The sequence below is a fragment of the Ipomoea nil genome, unplaced genomic scaffold (genome assembly GCF_001879475.1).
Source record: "Ipomoea nil cultivar Tokyo-kokei standard unplaced genomic scaffold, Asagao_1.1 scaffold0276, whole genome shotgun sequence".
Classification (NCBI taxonomy): domain Eukaryota; kingdom Viridiplantae; phylum Streptophyta; class Magnoliopsida; order Solanales; family Convolvulaceae; genus Ipomoea; species Ipomoea nil.
The window spans coordinates 4921036-4939725 of record NW_017616704.1 but is presented as its reverse complement, the minus strand read 5'-3'; the positions used below and the strand labels follow the sequence as shown (position 1 = coordinate 4939725).

Below are 18690 nucleotides of genomic sequence, written 5' to 3'. Positions count from 1 at the left end.
TTATTATATTATTATTATTATTATTATTATTATTAAATCCTCTCAAATATTCCAATATGCTGGCAATACTATTACGTTACTACTACTATAATAATTATTTTACAGCCAAACGCCATAATTACTTACCTTAATAATAATAATAATAATAATAATAATAATAATAATAATAATAATAATAATAATAATAATAATAATGCTATTATCCCTTTCAAAAAAAATAATACTAATAATGCCATTACCTTATTTACTTTACTTTCGTTACTACTATAAAAGACATTCATTCCAAGAAATATTCACTGTGCCTCCATTATTGTATCTCTTATTGTTTAGCCATAATAAAAAAAAAAAAAAAAAAAAAAAAAAAAATCACGTAATGGCCCCAACTTTTGTTGTACTCAATGCCATAAACGCCTATAGTACTGTGTGGGCAATAAGGGTACGGTTGATTCGACTATACGAGGTCAAGAACAATCGAGGAGCTTATACCACAACAACCTTAGAATTTGTTCTAGAAGATGTGTATGTATTATTTATTTATTTATTCTTATTTACCATTAAATGTTTAATTTACTCTTCTTCTTTTTTTTTCTGATATTGTATTTATAAAAATTTTAATGGTATTTTGCATCATTCACGAAATTAAACAATCATTGATAATAAGATTACGGTCAAATAATAAATTTGTAATGGTATTTTGAATCCAATATATGCATTCTTACATTATCATGCTCAGTTTTTTACCCGTGATTAAAAAAATTTGTAATGGTATTATTTACAATATTTAGTGTTCAATGTTTAATTTATTTTTTTCCATTTATTGTATTTTTAACATTTTTAATCGTATTTTACATCGAGTACATGCATTCACAAAATTATAAAATCAAACAAATGCAAGGAATTTAAATACGGATTTTGAACATTTCGTATGTGAAAACAACAGATATGATAATTTTTTTATGAACTCACAAATCTTAGTAATTTTCATTTTTATGAACTCACAAATCTTTTATGTTCATCTTCATTAATTATAAACTATTTATTTAATTAGATTCCTATTTGGACCTTAGAGATGCTGCTCATTCTTGTAATTATTGTGGTGCCTTATTCTGGCGACACGAGCGCTCAAATCAAAATGTTACGCTAGAATTGCTGAAATACACAAAGTGTTGCTCGCGATGACAAGATACAATTACCTCGCATGAAGGATCCTCCTCCTATTCTCCAAACTCTATACTTTGACGATAATGAACAGAGTAGACATTTCCTCAACAATATTCGTAGATATAACATGTTCTGCTTCACGTCTCTAGGAGGTAGAGTTGATAGGTCAATCAACACCGGTAACGCTCCTCCGATTTTTAGGATAAGTGGTCAAAATTATCATTGGATTGGAAGCATGGTTCTAGAAGAAGGTTGTATGCCAAAGTTTGCACAGCTATATATTTACGACACAGATAATGGGATTACCAATCGCTTCAATTCTGTTATGTAAGTATCCAAATACATTATACCTTGTGTTTCACTTAGACCAACAATGACAACTATTATTTACTTACTCGCGTTTGTTTTGTATGCAGAAGAGACATTAACTTAGGGGATAATGGGATATCCATGAAAATATTGTTGAGGAATTAAAGAACATGTTAGACCGAAATAATGTTTTGGTCAAATGTTTCAGAATGGCAAGAACTGAAATCCAGTCTAATCCAGTTGTTGAGGTTAAAAGTGAATTTAATAGGTAGGCGAATCAAGGACGGAAGGACATACAATTTGCCTACTGCTAATGAGGTGGTTGCACTTATTGTTGGGGACCTAGATCCATCAATGGGTGATCCAGACATATTGATTGAGAGCTGGACAGTTGAAGAGAATAAACCATTTGAACCCTGTATATTTGCTGCTACAGTACCCTTTATTGTTCCCATATGGCGAAGATGGTTATCTTGAAGATATTACATTTTATGATGCATGGCGCCAAGGACATCATGGTGGTAGGACAAGAATTAGCCCTAAAAAGTATTTCTCATTCTATATACATGAGAAGGTAAATGAGACGCATACGTTGTTGTATTCTAGGAGATTATTTCAACAATACTTGGTTGATGCATATACAATGATCAAATACGCACGATTGTTCTACATTAGAACTCAGCAGCAAGCGTTGCAGTGTGAAGCTTATCAGGGGTTGAGCGAAGCATTAACAAGGGGCGAATTAGATCCCACATCTCGGGGTAAAAGAATTATACTACCATCATCATTCACAGGCAGAGCTAGGTCTATGATTCAAAATTATCAAGGTGCAATGGCAATATGCAGACACATCGGTTATCCACATATGTTCATAACATTCACATGCAACCCAAAGTGGCCTGAGATTGAGCGGTATGTTGCACAACGTGGGCTTAAAGCAGAGGATAGACCCGGTATTGTTTGCCGCGTGTTTAAGATGAAACTTGATGCTATGATTGAAGAGATCAAGACAGAAATGCTGTTTGGCGACATATGTGGAGGTATTTGATTTTTCATACATACTTTAATGTGCCCTAATTAAATCTAAATTCCATTATTAAAATTAAATTGTTATTTTTATTTTAATATTCTGCACAGTTATCTACACAATTGAATTTCAAAAAAGAGATCTCCCTCACGCGCACATATTGCTATTTGCCAAAAGAATAAATCGAGCTAATTCCGCACCTGAAATTGATGCTTTGATTTCTGCTGAGATTCCAAACCCAGATACTGACAATGAATACAATGACGCAGTTAGAGAATTTATGTTGCACAGACCGTGCGGACAACTCCAGAAGAATTCGTCATGCATGGTAAATGGTAAATGTTCAAAATATTTTCCGAAAAAATATGTTAGTCAAATGATTCTGGATAAAGATGGTTACCCAAACTACAGAAGTCGTGACAATGGACGCACAATTAGTAGGAATGGAATCCAACTTGATAACTGTTACGTTGTCCCGCATAATAAACATCTGCCTCTAAAATATCGCGCACATATTAATGTTGAATGGTGCAACCGGTCGAGATCGATCAAATATTTATTCAAATACGTCAATAAAGGAAACGATCGAGTCACGGCAGAGTTCATGAGTAATTCTACGAATGCACTCAATGGTGATGTGGTCGATGAGATTAACATGTACTACGATTGTCGCTATATATCAGCATGTGAAGCCACCTGGCAACTATTTGGGTACGTGATACATTATCGTACGCCACCTATGGAGATGTTAAATTTCCACTTAGAGCACCAACAGAACATTGTCTATGGGGAAGATCAAACAAAACTAGACGAGATTGTCGAGAACCAAACGGTTAAGCAGAGCCAGTTCACTGCTTGGTTTGAGGCAAACAAAAAATACGAAGATGCTCGGTCGCTCACTTATGCAGAGTTCCCCAGTAAGTTTGTTTGGAAAACAAAACATGCGTGAATGGCATCCAAGGAAGAAAGGATTCTCCATAGAACGATTGTTCTATGTTCCGCCAAGGTGTGGAGAATTATACTATCTAAGATGTCTTTTAAATATCATACGTGGACCTTCAAGCCACGAGGATATTCGCACTGTTGGAGGGGTCATTCACAAATCATTCAGGGATGCATGTTATGAATATGGATTATTAGATGATGACAAGGAATACATCGACGGTATTACTGAATCCAGTCATTGTGCTTCCGCGTCTGCATTGCGAAGGTTGTTTGCTACGTTACTCACTTCAAGTTCAATTAGTAGACAAGAGGAGGTGTAGAATGCCATTTGGCAATTTTTTGTGGAGGATGCACAGTTCCATCGTCACGTTTAATGCACAATCCAGGCACATCAACATCCAATCTATTTATTAAACATTATTATTTGCTTTTCATTATTTATACAAAAACTCATTCGTTGATTTTGTTTTTGTTTCGTTTCTAAATTATGAAGATTTGTTGTTATCGGAATACGATAAGCAATAATTTGCTCTGGTCGAGTTGGAGAAGTTATTGTCTTTGTGGGGGAAGAGTCTGAGCGACTATCCAAAAATGCCACTACCAGAAGAAAACAACATTGGATTGACGGAAAACATGTTGATATCTGAAGAGTTGGAGTACGACAAGGAATCATTTAAGGCAGAGCATGAAACATTGGCAACTCAATTGACAGACGAACAGAAGGTTGTTTGAGACTCTATGATGAATGATATTGATTCTAATGGAGGGGGATTGTTTTTTGTGTATGGTTACGGAGGAACAGGCAAGACGTTCGTGTGGAGAACATTATCTTCAAAGATAAGGTGCCACGGTGATATTATTCTAAACGTTGCTTCAAGTGGAATAGCATCTTTGCTCTTGCCGGGTGGCAGGACGGCGCATTCTCGATTTGCTATACCGCTCTCAGTGAATGAAGATTTCACCTGAAATATATCGCAAGGCAGTGACCTTTGCTAACTTATAATCAAGAGCAAATTGATAATATGGGATGAAGCACCGATGACACACAAATATTGTTTTGAGGCTTTAGACAAAACCATGTGAGATCTATTGAGATTCACCATACCTGGTAGTGATCAGAAAACATTTGGTGCAAAGACAGTAGTATTGAGCGGTGATTTTAGACAGTTTCTTCCAGTTATTCCAAAAGCGACGAGACCAATGGTTCTGGGAGCCACTATTAACTCTTCAGACCTCTGGAGGAATTGCAAGGTATTGAGGCTGACGAAGAACCTGAGACTACAGAGCTTAGCTTCAAACGAAGATAGACAAACGGTTGATTGGTTCTCAAGATGGATTGCAGACATCAAAGATGGGATTGCAGGGTTTGTAAACAATGGTTTGTTTCAGATCGATATTCCACCAAGGTTTATGTTGAAGAGTGGACCTGATCCAATTGCAACTGTAGTTGAAAGCATGTTCCCAACCGCAAAGTATGGAATGCTTGAAGAGTCGCACCTAGAAGGACGAACTATCCTCTCACCGACTTTAGATGTTGTTGATCAAATTAATCAGTATATGTGTGACATGAACACTGCAGAAGGTCGGACGTATTTAAGTTGTGACTCTTTGTGTGAGGAAGAATTTGATGGTGATAATCTATCACAATTCACAAGTACACACTCCTGAATTTTTAAATAGCTTGAGATTGTCTTGACTTCTTAATCATTCATTGGCAATAAAGGTTGGTTCACATGTTATGTTACTGCGGAACATAAACCACTCTCTTGGTCTTTGCAACGGTACGCGCCTCATCGTTACAAGATTGGCGGATCATATTGTCGAAGCAAGAATAGTTAATGGAACACAACAAGGAACCAAAGTTCTTATACCACGAATGTCTCTCACCCCTTCTGATACGAGATTGCCGTTCAAGTTCCAGCGTAAACAATTCACGTTGATGTTAGCATATGCAATGACTATCAACAAAAGCTAGGGTCAAACACTAACTCACGTTGGCTTATTGTTGAAAACCATTATTTAATCACGGTCAATTGTACGTGGCTTTTTCCTGAGTCACTCATCCTGATGGCCTTAAGGTTTTAGCTCTAGACGAGGATGGACAAAGTTCTGTTACTACTACTAATGTTGTCTACAAAGAGGTTTTCAACAATGTGTACTTCAAAACAGTTATATTGTGTATTCTTCTTGCACAAATATAACAAAATTGTTACATATCTACATATTACGTATATATTCCGTTACAAAAATTTCTATAGCTAAATTACTACACAACAAGATAATGAGACCAATTAATTCAATTCCGAAACATTCATACAAACCTTAATTTAACGTTACAATTTACATTGTCGAATATGAAGCAAATTATAATTCATATATTATATATAACGAATACATTATGTGCATCACACAGGTGCTAATACTAGTTCTAAAAATAATACCTAATAATTTTAGTACTACATGGCATACAATAGTTACCATAAATAATGTTTAATAATTGACAATTTGTATTAGTCAATAAAAATTAATAGTTAATTATTAAGTCAATTATAAAATCTTTTGTAATGTGCACACATTACATTTAATTATTTCAGTTTAACAATATTATAACTTATTTATAAAAATTCAAAGTAATACTTTTAGTACTATTGATGTAACTAATGATTATCTTAATTATTAAGACAATTAATAGGAATTTAATTTTAAAAAAGTCTTTAAATGTATGAATTATAGTAGCATAGAATCAATTAGTAGGACAATTATATTAGGCAATCTAATTGATTATTTACTTTTTAAAGTATATCCCCTTTTTAATAATGAATATTTTTCTAAAGTATATACACAGATTATGCTTATCAATATAGAATTAAAAGTGTGTGGGTGTGTATATTATATATATTTATTTATATATATATATATATATATATATATATATATATATATATATATATATATATATATATATTTATATTTATATTTAATGTATAATATTATTAGTACAAAATAAATTATACTTGCCTTAATAATTAATTATTTATTAACTTATAATAGCTTACAAAAATAATTATTAACTGAAAATAAAAATGACACAGAAATTAGGCCAATTGAAATAGGAAATGATGACTATTAATTAATAACTGACTGAAAATTAAAAATGCTTCCAAACTAACTCAAATGCAAAAAATGAAATGAATATTAATACTTGATTTAAAAAATGAAATAAATATTAATACTTGAATATTATTAAGTTACTGGAAATATAAAAATTTCATAGAAATTAGGCCAATTGGAAAAGGAAATGAATATTAATACTTGAATATTAATAAGTTACTGGAAATATAAAATTACTAGTATAAAATGTATTAATAAAAATGTAAAATAAAGTTTGCATCTCAATATTTAGCCGAGATGGAAAGAAATATTAATCTCGGTTATATATTTTATAGAATATAAGTTACTGGAAATATTAAAAAAACTGTTATTAATAATCAATTAATTAATTAATTATTTATTTATTAATATGTATTAAAAAAGAATAATCGACTGAGAATAAAAATGGCACGGAATTTAAGCCAATTGAAATAAGAAATGACTATTAATAGTTGTCTGAAAATGAAAATGCTTCCAAACTGACTCAGTACATGAAAAGAATATTAATCTGAGATTATATATTTTACAAAATGTGTTATTGGAAATATATAAAAAAATCTGTATATATATGTTACTGAATATAGTTATGTAAAGATGTAAAGATATATATTTAAAAATGGAAAATGAAATAAAATCATTTAGTATCCACAATTTATAAGGAAAATTTTGTAATTAAAGATGGAAAAGGTTTTACAATACGAGATGAAAATATAAGGTTTAGCCGAGATGGAAAGAATATTAATCGAGATGAAAATTAATAATTTTTACACCAAATGTTATTTTATACTAAGAATATAAGGATTGTGTAATTATAAGATTTAGCCGAGATGAAAAATAGATTAATCTCGGTTATATATTTTATAAAATATAAAGTTACTGGAAAATATATATATATATATATATATATATATATATATATATATATATATATATATATATATATATATATTACTAGAATGTAAAGATATATATTTACAAATGGAAAACTGAATAGAATCATTTAGTATCCACACTTTATAAGGAAAATTGTGTAATTAAAGATGGAAATGGTCTTGCAATACGTATGAATGATTCAAAAGAAATTAATTATGACTGATTTTGTAGGACATATTTATCCAAAATTATGGGACCTTATTACAATAAGTATATATAAAGATGTGTAATTATGTATAGAATGTATAAGAAAGATTTTGCTTAAAGATGAAAATCAAATTAGACCAATTGAAAAAAAGTAATTAATATTAATAATTCCATCAAAATTAAATATGATCCTCATATATAATTCACTGAACAGATATTTAAAATAAGGTTTAGCAGAGATGGAAAATAGATTAATCTCGGTTATATATTTTATAAAATATAAAGTTACTAAAAATAATATATATATATATATATATATATATATATATATATATATATATATATATATATATATATATATATATATATATTTATATATATATATATATATATATATATATATATATATATATATATATATTTGGACGGAGCCAGAAATTCAGTTGAGGGGGGCGAAATAGTACAGACTGATTCAGAAAATTTTTTCAGAAAAGACGAAATATTAAAACAAAAGAGATAATTTAAAAATAAATAAATAAACTACCTAAGAAATATTATTGTAAATATTGTTGGATATGGACGAAAAATAAAACACATCTAAACTTTATAAAAATATTCATAACAAAATATGAAACATAATTTGAATAGAAAACACATTATAAATTACACATCTTATTATAGAGTGTGTGTGTAATATTAAAATAGCTATTAAAAAAGAATTATAAAACTATGTTGATGCTAAGATTAGAACCCTTAACCTCATTATTATTACCAAAGATGTACTCTGGTACCTACTCTAACTCACTTCTTATTAACATTTTATAATTTTTTTATACTAATACTAAAACATGTACTATATATACATATATACATACAAATACTATATATGGGGTGGGGGTGGGGGTGGGGGTGGGGTGAGGGGGGGCAGCCGCCCCCCTGCCCCCCTCTCCCTCCGTCCCTGATATATATATATATATATATATATATATATATATATATATATATATATATATTTATTTATTTATTTATTTATTTATTTATTTATTTATTTATTTACAAATGGAAAACTGAATAGAATCATTTAGTATCCATACTTTATAAGGAAAATAGTGTAATTACAGATGAAATGGTCTTGCAATGCATACGAATGATTCAAAAGAAATTTATTATGACTGATTTTGTAGCACATCTTTATCTAAAATTATGGGACCTCATTACGACACGTATATATAAAGATGTGTAATTATGTATAGAATGTATAAGAAAGATTTTGCTTAAAGATGGAAAACAAATTAAACCAATTAGAAAGGGAAATGAATATTAATAATTCCCTCGAAATTAAATATGATCCCCATATATAATTCAGTGAACACTGATATTTAAAATCTCTAAAGTTTTAGCACCGAATGAGTACACCTAAACATTGACTATTAATTGTGCAATTATTTGCTCGAATTCAAGCAATGATAACATCAAAAAATACAATCAATCAAACTCAATTCTTCAATTGCATTATATAATATTCGATGTAATAATTTATATAATTGTATATCAATTAAAATATTCTTAAACTATTTTAACAAATCCATTTCGTGCATCGCACGAGGGAAAATACTTGTACTGATCTAATAAAAAAATTATTTAGTAAATGTGTAAGATTGATTTTAATAACGCCTAATAAAGAATTACAATGAATACAAATATACACATATATCTCATAAAATCTTTAAAAGATATGTGTGTATGTGGGTATTACTTGGTCGATAATTGCATGAAGAAAAGGTAAAACACATGTCAAAGTCACACGAAATCATATCGAAAGTACTGCAACGAATCTCATGTCTTGGGAATGATTGTGGAAGCTAGTTTTGGTATTACTAATTACTCATGATCTCTCATTTTACTTGTGAAATTTTCAAATCAATTATTATTATTTTTAATATTTTAAAATTTGATCGTGTGCGTTTAATGGTACTTTTAATCTAATTTTTAAATAGAATTAATTCTAATAATGATCTCTTGACTATTAACAATTACTAATTTTTATTCTCAATTTTCAATTGTACCTTTATCAATTTTCATAATCAATTTATAATTTAGTAAACATAAACATTAAATTTAACGATGATAATGTTTTAATTTTTGTTTTAAAAGTTGAACTTGGTTGACACAAAAATCTAAAAACATAATAAGTGTGAATGAAAGTTATACCCCTGATTTATGTCCGTTTTTTTCGTTAAGTTTTTTTGTACATTATGCTATAAAGGTTGTACATTAAAATATTTTGGACAAAAATACCCTACCGTTATAACTTCCGTTATCTTTTCCACTATTATTACTATGAACATGCATCCACCATATATTTTCTTATCTTCTTCATTAATAATAATATATAAAATTTATATATTTGAGTTATATGTTAATTATTACATAAAATATAAATATCAAATTTATAAAAATGATTTACATTATTATTATTATTATTTAGAATAATTTAAATATCTAAAATCTAAATAAATTTAAAATTTTAATATAATATATTAATATTGGGCACCTATTTTTTGCGCATCGCGCATAAAAAATACTAGTCACTGCAATAAAAAGGAAAATTAATTACTTTTAAAAGATGCAAAAATAAAAAAATAAAAAAATAACTAAGTGCTTATGTGAATTTTGATTCTTGGTGTAAGCGTGGACTAGGTGCTTGGAATGGTCGCTAGTTGGCGACCACTCCAATTCAATTATCATTTTAATATTATAATATAATATATTATAATTATAACCGTTAGTCATAAGTATTAAATACTTAATATATAATGTTATGATATACTATTATATTATATTAAAAAGACGAGACTCAAACTATGTTGGTCAAGTTGATGATCACAATATTATAAGTTTAACTCTAACAAAAGACGATTTATTAATCTTTTTAATTTGAATTAATCATTTATAAACAATCTAAATTAATTTATCTCATTCTAATCATTTGACGTGATTGTTTAACTTAGAGTTAATAATCAAAATGGCTAAGGGAGTATTTTGATTATGAATTATACGAGCTAATACCCAAAATCGTCCTCGACTATAGTGGTTTTTCTCAATTTCGTCCTAAACGACTTTGGTGACCTAATATCGTCCCAGACTTTTGTGTTTCGCTCAATTTAGTCCCAGACTTTTGTGTTTTTGCTCAATTTAGTCCCTCATTTGTTATTCTGTCCATTTGGTGTTAAATAAATAGACAATTCAATAATTTTAATATTGGCATCTCTTTACTCATAGACATGGGAACTGCGAAATCCTTTTTTTTTTACGAATTACTCCCAGAATTACTCCTAAAACTGCGAATATAAAATTTGATTTGCAGGTCCGGGAGTAATTCTGGGTGTAAGTCGTACAAGAAAGAGGAATTTCGCACTTCACAAGTTGAAAGTAAAGAGAGATCAATATTGACATTCCCTTTATTTAACACCAATTTGACAAATAACAAATGGAGGACTAAATTGAGCGAAACTCAAAAGTCTGAGATGATATTAGGTCACCAAAGTCGTTTAGGACGAAATTGAGAAAAACCACTATAGTCGAGGACGATTTTGGGTATTAACTCTGAATTATACTATATGAACTCTTAAATCTTATTTTCTAAAATTTTACTAAATAAATTACTTTTTTCACGTGAGTTCTAATACAAATGTCTACGTCAAAATTGTATATGTTAGAATAAAAATTGAGAATACAAAATTAGATTACACATATTATTTTATTTATTACAATCCAATTTATGGAGTTATTGCTTTTGTACAGAATTAATTATTACAGTAACTGTTCCTTCCTCCATTGATAGACTATGGAAGCATCCTTCTGTTGCGTTTGACGGGAAGAGGCACTTAGAGCGCGTCAGTGAGGTTTGAGCTGAAGAAACAGAAAACCTAACTCCGCTCCGCTCCCTATAAACTGAAATTTGAGGCTTTAAGGCCGGGCATTGGAGATGATCCACACTTGCTCTTCTTCAGAGCACTTCCAAAAGGCATACATTCCGAAAGAAAAACAAGTTAAAAAAATTTCTGATAGTGATAGCTCGGTGGAAGGGCGGGAAGGCGTAGTTAAGATGGGTGGTCCGCCGGTGCCGTTTCATATATCCTATATTCCGAAGCCGCAAGACGAGTACCGGATACTCGTGAACAACTTGAGCGAGGAGTTCGAACATGTGTGGTTGGAGACAAGTGAGGATGAGTCCAGGTTCATACATCCCCTGGTTAGTGCTTTCTTTCTCTCTCTCTCTCTCTCTCTTTCAAGAATGATCTGATTTGAATCTGGAATTTTCCTCTAAACTTAGTTATGATATGAAGAAGGAAGGGTCTCAATTCACTTATTTTCTTGCAGGAGAAGTTTTCTTCCCTCGACTTTGTTGACACTGCTGCTGCCTCCGACCCTGTCAAACCTCATTCTTTAGATCACACTCCATTTAAACTAGTGGAGCAGCTCAAAGATCTGAAGGAGTTGGTGCTTAAGTTGCAAGGAGTGGATGAGTTTGCGGTACACTACAGTTTGATTGAAAATCTTCTTTTACTTTTTTTCAGAATTCTTGATTATATGTTTCTTGTTTTCATCTTCACTCTGTCTTTTGTTGTCTTCCCTTTTCTATTGCGTATTTTTTCCATATATGCTTTCTGATCAAAATCTTTTAATTTGTTAACTCAATATAAGTGGTTTTTCTATGCATATATGGTGAGGAAATCTATAAGCTTCCCAATATTCTTTTATTTGTTGTCAGCCCAAATTTATTTTCTTTATTCCTGAATGTAAAGTTTCTTCTTAGTTGTGTACTTGGGAACAAATCGAAGAAAATGCTGCACATCTCACATTTTGTTTAACAGTTACTCACAACCTCTTCCCTGTTGTCGTCATATTTATGGGTTAGATTCTCCGCTATCTTCATGTTTTGGTGGTGTTGATCGTGTAGAGCCATTTTGTAGTTATATTTCATTATTTCTGATATCCTTTGCCATACTCACACCAGCATTATTTATGTGAAAAGTTTAACACACACATCACTTGAATTGAGATTATACTCTATAATTTCAGAGTGTCAACTATTGATGATTTGGCATCTAAATATATGTATGTTTATATCCATATCATTTCATCAGTCTTACACCTTTGGTAAAATAGTTGAGCACCTTAATTACTTGCTTTATGTTGCAGCGTTTGGGCATTGCTTGAATGGTTCAAAAGTTTAACATGCTTGAAGCTCTCACTTTTGAACTCACTGTTTTTTGAAATTTATGATTGGGTCAGAATTATATATTTGTCCGTTTTGAGATTAATCTTTTGTCAAGGGCATAGAATGCTTGGCATTTGCAGTAGAGAACTAGAGATGCAAACTTTCCCTGTTATTTGTTATAGATGCTGTATATATATCAGACAGTTTGGTTTGCTTTTTGGTTCGTATTTTACCCTTTAATTTTTCTTTCCTGGGACCATATAAATAAACCATGTTTCTAAACGTTGCAGACACATTTTTGAATGCTAGTAACATGAGTGTTTTTTTTTTTTTCCTTAAATCTACTCTGGTTCAGGTTGATTTGGAGCATAATCAATATCGATCCTTTTTAGGAATCACATGCCTTATGCAAATATCTACTAGAACTGAAGATTTTGTCATTGACACACTGAAACTTCGCATTTATGTTGGTCCTTATCTAAGAGAAATTTTTAAAGATCGAACCAAAAGAAAGGTAAAATCTTTAGTCTTGTCTATTGATGCTTTCAATGAAGACATCACAATTCTGTGCTTCACTAGGTCATGCATGGAGCAGACAAGGATATTCTGTGGCTTCAACGAGATTTTGGTATATACATCTGCAATCTGTTCGACACTAGGCAGGTTTGGACTAAATTTACTACTTTGTGAACCTTGGTTTGGACATGCATTTGATTTGATGGATAAATGTTGAATAAATACTTTGGTTAATGAACTACAGTCATTTTGTTTATGGCTGGACTACTATCTAAACATTGCACACACATTTGATCTATCTTTTCATTTGCTATCCTCTTGTACTTCTAATCCTTCTTTTTTTTTTTTTTTTTTTTTTTTTTTTTTTTTTTTTTTTTTTTTTTCTGTTTTCTATTGGAGAGATCATTTGTCCTATGGCAAAAACTTGAAGTAGTGGCAAGTCTTTTATTGTGAATCTTATATTTAAGACCTGCCAGTCTACTTAACCATTCCTGGATTTCCTTTTATAAATGATATTATCTTAGGAATTCATAGTTTTTAAGAAAATGAATGATATTGTAGGTTTGGCAACAATATTTTCATCAAGTATTATTTTTTACTTTGATTATGAAGAAAAGCGCTACTTAGTTCTTTGAACCTGTTAGACTATCAAGTTCTTGGATTTATATCCTACCCCTTTGGATCTTTTTGATGCAGGGAAAAGTAATTTTTTTTAAAGAGTGAAATGAGTAGAAATCTTCTGTTTGTCCTTATAATATATTTTACAAATTAAGAATATCATGTAGATAAGTCCTTGCTTGTGTGAGCAATAAATTCCCAATAAAGAAGTCAGACTAATGTCTCAAATTTGTAATTGATGCTTGTGATAGGAAAATTTATAGGATAAATGCTCTACTTGTTTTCAACTAATAAACCTTTGTTTTCTGTATTAGTTGCAACTTCTGAAATTGTTCTGCCTTAACAATGGGAACCTTTTTTTATTGGAAGGAACAATAGATACTAATAACAATGATTATGTTTTGTTTTGTTTTGGGGGGTCTAATGAGATTAATGTTGTGTCCATTGTTAGGCCTCAAGGGTTTTGAAAATGGAGAAAAACAGTCTGGCATATTTGCTGCAGCATTTTTGTGGAATTGTGGCAAAGAAAGAGTATGATCTACTTGCATAAAAAGAAATAGATTTAGAGAAGCCTAAGTTGTTCTTGAATATTGTACATGCCCCTTTGTGTGGAATAAAGTAATTAATTACAAGCACTTTGTATTTGTAGATATCAGAGCGCAGATTGGAGGTTGCGCCCACTTCCTGATGAGATGCTCAGGTACATATCTTGAAACGGTTCCCCTTGCATTCCTAAGCCTGTGTATCTTTTCTTTTGTTCATACTTTATGCTTCTGTCAAGTCCAATTTCATCCTTAAAAGATAATGAGAAAAAGTGGTGGCATTCAATTCCTTATTGTTTATTTGTGGTGTAGATATGCGAGAGAAGATACACACTTTCTATTGTACATTTATGATGTGATGAAGGTGAAGTTGCTTTCTTTATCTGTCAACACTGAATCAAGCAGTTCTCCTTTGGCAGAGGTAAGATTTGTGTGTCTTCTTTCTCACTACATGACTAGACAGACTTACCTGAAGCTCAAACAAGAACCTTCTGGTGTTAAAGGAAAACAAGAAGTTTATATAATTCAGTTAATGTGTGAAATTTTGTTCTTATTAAAATCATTAAATGTGTTGCAGGTATACAAACTTAGCTATGAGATATGCATGCAGCTGTATACAAAAGACATTTGGACTGATACTTCATATCTCAACATATATGGGTATGTTTTATTCATTATTAATGAAGAAAGTGTATATGGAAATGTAGTAGTAACTTGCCACTTTATGAGTAGCCAATAAACTAAAAAAATAGCGGGATGAAGGGTTAGTCTATAAAAAGATATCACTTTGAACATTGCAGGTTACCTGAAGCTGGATTCAATGCTAAGCAGCTTGCAGTTGTTGCAGTGAGTTATTACTTGCACTGTTTCATAATTTGATATCACTTTCTGTTTGTTCACATTGGATAATACTTTGCTGTTTAGGGACTGTCCAAGTGGAGGGATGCTGTTGGTCGTGCAGCAGATGAAAGTACTGGCTATATTTTACCAAACAGAGCACTTCTTGACATTGGTATGCCTCTAATTTATTATAGTCCTAAACTTTGTGTCTCGCAATGGCAGTAAGTACTGATTTATCTCTATTTTTTTTTTGGTATATCTAAAGCTAAGGAGATGCCTCTTACCAGCTACAGATTGCTCCAGTTGGTTAAATCAAAGTACCCATATATTGAAAATAATGTTGATTATTTAGTCAATCTCATTAGGAATTCAATTCAAGCGTCTTCTGCATATGAAGCTGGTGTTGAATGCCTGAAACAAATGGTTAGTTTTCGGTTTTTTTTTTTTTTATCTTCTGTCTTGTGTTTCTTTTGTCTAGCAAACTTTATGCTGGGAATTTCTTAATATATCTTCTTTTCTGCAACTTGTAGTTGAGAGGAAAAAACAGTGATGTAAATGCAACTTCAAACATAAACGGGGGTGATGCTAAAACCTCACATTACATTGACAAACTCTGAAATCCCAAGAGAAGAGATGACAAAAACAATTCCTACTGTTGGCAACTGCCTGCCTGTATTCTATTCATTCTTGAATATGAAAAGCACAGTTAGTCAATTTCTGTTGTAAAACAAAGATATGATACTCTGTAGTCTGTACATTGCAGAAAGATATTGACAGTAAATAGTGTTGATATAACAGTTTTTTTTTTTCTTTTCCTTATTTTGGGTATTTGTTCGGTATATCAATGAATGCTACAGCTTTTTATTGTCCCACATCGCTTCTGATAGAGGAGTGTACGCCCATGGCACCTTATAAAACAAGCGGGCCGTTAGACAAGAAACTCATACCTTTCTCGGCCTTTTGGCTAAGATCAAGTGTAGTATTTGTTCTTATCAGTTTAATATTTGATATGTGGGCCAATAGTTCACACGATATTAACTCTATTTTTTTGGGGGAAGGTCTTTTACGGTAGCTTGCTACTTGGGCTTTCATGCGTCGCCTTGGTGTTGCACTACTGCCTTGGTCCGGCGACCCCCACCAATGTTTAGTTTTAAAGTTAGTTGTAAAGAAATCTTTACTTCTAGTAAGTAGAAACTAGTACAATTATAATGTGAGAGATCATTAAAATAATACTATTACTGTAGTGGTGTCACGCAACCGTAAATTGTACAAGACATACATATAAAACACTAGACATCTTTAAATTATTTATGCATGAACAATTTCAACCCGCAGACCCGGTCTCGAACCCGGGCGTAGTCAGCGCGGAAGATGCAATTGTCCTACGGAGGTCGGATCGAGACATTTACTCTCTTTCATCGTCTACTTCTCGCAATGAAGAGAGTGCATGGCTCATGATAGATATATTATATTCTAGCAAACCGACCCGAAAAAGCGGAGCAAGAAAGTGTGGAGCGGACCCGGGGCCCCAAGGTTGAGCCCTGTGCTCGGCCCAAGACGCGTTTGCCCAAGGCATCTCGGCCCAAAGAACCTCGGCCCAAGGCAACACAATGGCCTCGGCCATATTGAGCTCGGCACGGCCGACCCACAAACCCGGTCTCGCACCTAGGCGCAGTCAACACAGAGATCCAACCGACCCGCCATTTTAGGAGGGCGGTTGGGGGTTGGGTTTGTATAAAACCCCTCCATCTTGTCTCACACGTTCACTATATTCTATCTACTATTGATGAAGAAATGATGTGATACATAGCCAGAGAGGGCATTTTTGTATTTTTGCTTTTTGCTTTCAATCTGTTATAACTGCCATAACTGCTTTCTTTTTGTCTTTTTCCCCTGAGCTCTTCATAGCTTGTATATAAGGACTTCCTTTGACTGCTTCATTTAGTTTTGATAATAACAACAATGTAGTTACTTTTCTTTCACCACTTTGATCTCTCCAAGCTCCAAACCAGGTCATAGCCTGGAAATCTCTACCTTCCACATGGTATCAGAGCGACGCCACAGTTACGCCGCTGTTGTGAGCATGGATCGAGAAGTCGCCGGAGGAAGCCCTACGGGAAATGCCGGAGGAACCTCTGCTACGGCTAGTCAAGTCCATGCAAGTCAGAATCCGATACGTCGAGTGGATGATTTTGATGATCCATTGTATCTCCACATCACAGAAAATCCAAATCTCTCGCTTGTCTCACCTCCATTGTCCGAACACAATTACGCAACATGGAGTAGGTCAATGAAGATCGCACTAGGTGTGAAGAATAAGCTTGGTTTCGTGAATGGAGCCATTCCAAGTCCTGAGAGATCTGATCCCAAGTTTGCTGCCTGGAAGAGGTGTAATGATATTGTGTGTGCCTGGATCCTAAGATCTCTCAATTCCACCATTGCAGAGAGTGTGCTATACTTTGAGATTGCAGAGGATATCTGGAATGCATTGGAGAAAAGGTATTCCCAGTCAGATCCACATAAGATAGCTGAGATCCAAAATGAAATCTACAGAAACACACAAGGTAACAAGTCCATCAATGAATATTTTACTAGAACTAATGCTCTTTGGGAACAATTGAATGCTGTGAGATCTTTGCCTGTCTGTGAGTGTGTTCCTAGATGTGCTTGTAAGCTGATGAGTAGAATAAGCAAGGATAGAGAGGATGATCAAGTGATCAGGTTTTTGGAAGGGTTAAATGATGAGTTTGAGACAATAAAGTCTGGTGTCCTGGTCATGGATCCGATTCCTAACATGGAGAAAGTTTTGAATATGGCCTTGAAGTTGGAAAGAAAACTCAATGGTTCGATCAACCATAAAAATACTGAAGTGGTGCAGGCCAATGCTGTCCAGAACATGCCCTCAGAAGAGCAAAGTGTTGTAGCTATGGGGACTTCTTTTAATAAGAAGAAGTTCAGCAACTATGGAGGAAAGAGTATGGCAAAATGCACCTTCTGTGGGTTGAGTGGTCACACCATAGAGAAATGCTTTAAGAAGCATGGGTATCCTCCAGGATGGATACCTGGTTATAAGTCCAAAAATAGAAAGAGTCAAGACACTCAACTGAACCAGCATGTTCCCAGCTCTTATGTCAATCAGGTTGGTGATATAGGAATGACACCTGATCAGTTCCAAAGGCTGTTGACACTCCTGCAAGGACAAAACCAAGCAACACAGTCATCTGCCAATGCTGCAGTTACAATGAATAAGAGTGGAGTAAGACCAGACTTCACAAATT

General features: G+C 32.5%; 3 protein-coding genes across 4 annotated transcripts; all 3 read left to right on the top strand.

Annotated features, from left to right (window-relative positions):
* The first annotated feature begins 1198 nt into the window (after window positions 1–1198).
* LOC109156088 lies at window positions 1199–3762 on the top strand. Its single transcript, XM_019303918.1, has 5 exons — window positions 1199–1412; window positions 1679–1888; window positions 1935–2510; window positions 2608–3414; window positions 3638–3762. Exons 1-5 carry the CDS (start codon window positions 1199–1201, stop codon window positions 3760–3762), a joined length of 1932 nt encoding a protein of 643 aa, XP_019159463.1.
* A 271-nt stretch (window positions 3763–4033) lies between these two features.
* Window positions 4034–5110, top strand: LOC109156079. The gene is made up of 2 exons (XM_019303905.1): window positions 4034–4165; window positions 4562–5110. Exons 1-2 carry the CDS (start codon window positions 4034–4036, stop codon window positions 5108–5110), a joined length of 681 nt encoding a protein of 226 aa, XP_019159450.1.
* Window positions 5111–11483: 6373 nt separating this feature from the next.
* On the top strand, window positions 11484–16207 carry LOC109154796 (protein RRP6-like 2). 2 transcript variants are annotated; one of them, XM_019302534.1, is made up of 13 exons: window positions 11484–11927; window positions 12056–12208; window positions 13252–13410; window positions 13476–13559; window positions 14482–14561; window positions 14680–14730; window positions 14885–14993; window positions 15150–15232; window positions 15373–15418; window positions 15497–15584; window positions 15678–15835; window positions 15943–16064; window positions 16099–16204. In XM_019302534.1, the coding sequence occupies exons 1-12, from the start codon at window positions 11661–11663 to the stop codon at window positions 16027–16029; spliced, it is 1365 nt and encodes a 454-aa protein (XP_019158079.1). In that variant the 5' UTR covers window positions 11484–11660; the 3' UTR covers window positions 16030–16064; window positions 16099–16204. The 2 variants fall into 2 exon arrangements, with proteins under 2 accessions (XP_019158079.1, XP_019158071.1); XM_019302526.1 differs by having other exon boundaries at window positions 15943–16207.
* The last annotated feature ends 2483 nt before the right edge of the window (window positions 16208–18690 follow it).

What these genes read in the sequence shown, in the direction of transcription:
- LOC109156079 (XM_019303905.1), top strand. Translation starts at nt 4,034, where the DNA reads ATGCCACTACCAGAAGAAAACAACATTGGATTGACGGAAAACATGTTG. An exon ending in AATTGACAGACGAACAGAAG is followed by an intron (nt 4,166 to 4,561) that starts GTTGTTTGAGAC and finishes GGTAGTGATCAG; the next exon opens with AAAACATTTGGTGCAAAGAC.
- LOC109156088 (XM_019303918.1), top strand. Translation starts at nt 1,199, where the DNA reads ATGAAGGATCCTCCTCCTATTCTCCAAACTCTATACTTTGACGATAAT. An exon ending in AAGCATGGTTCTAGAAGAAG is followed by an intron (nt 1,413 to 1,678) that starts GTTGTATGCCAA and finishes CAAATGTTTCAG; the next exon opens with AATGGCAAGAACTGAAATCC. An exon ending in GAATAAACCATTTGAACCCT is followed by an intron (nt 1,889 to 1,934) that starts GTATATTTGCTG and finishes CATATGGCGAAG; the next exon opens with ATGGTTATCTTGAAGATATT.
- LOC109154796 (XM_019302526.1), top strand. Translation starts at nt 11,661, where the DNA reads ATGATCCACACTTGCTCTTCTTCAGAGCACTTCCAAAAGGCATACATT. An exon ending in ATCTGTTCGACACTAGGCAG is followed by an intron (nt 13,560 to 14,481) that starts GTTTGGACTAAA and finishes GTCCATTGTTAG; the next exon opens with GCCTCAAGGGTTTTGAAAAT. An exon ending in CAGAGCACTTCTTGACATTG is followed by an intron (nt 15,585 to 15,677) that starts GTATGCCTCTAA and finishes GTATATCTAAAG; the next exon opens with CTAAGGAGATGCCTCTTACC.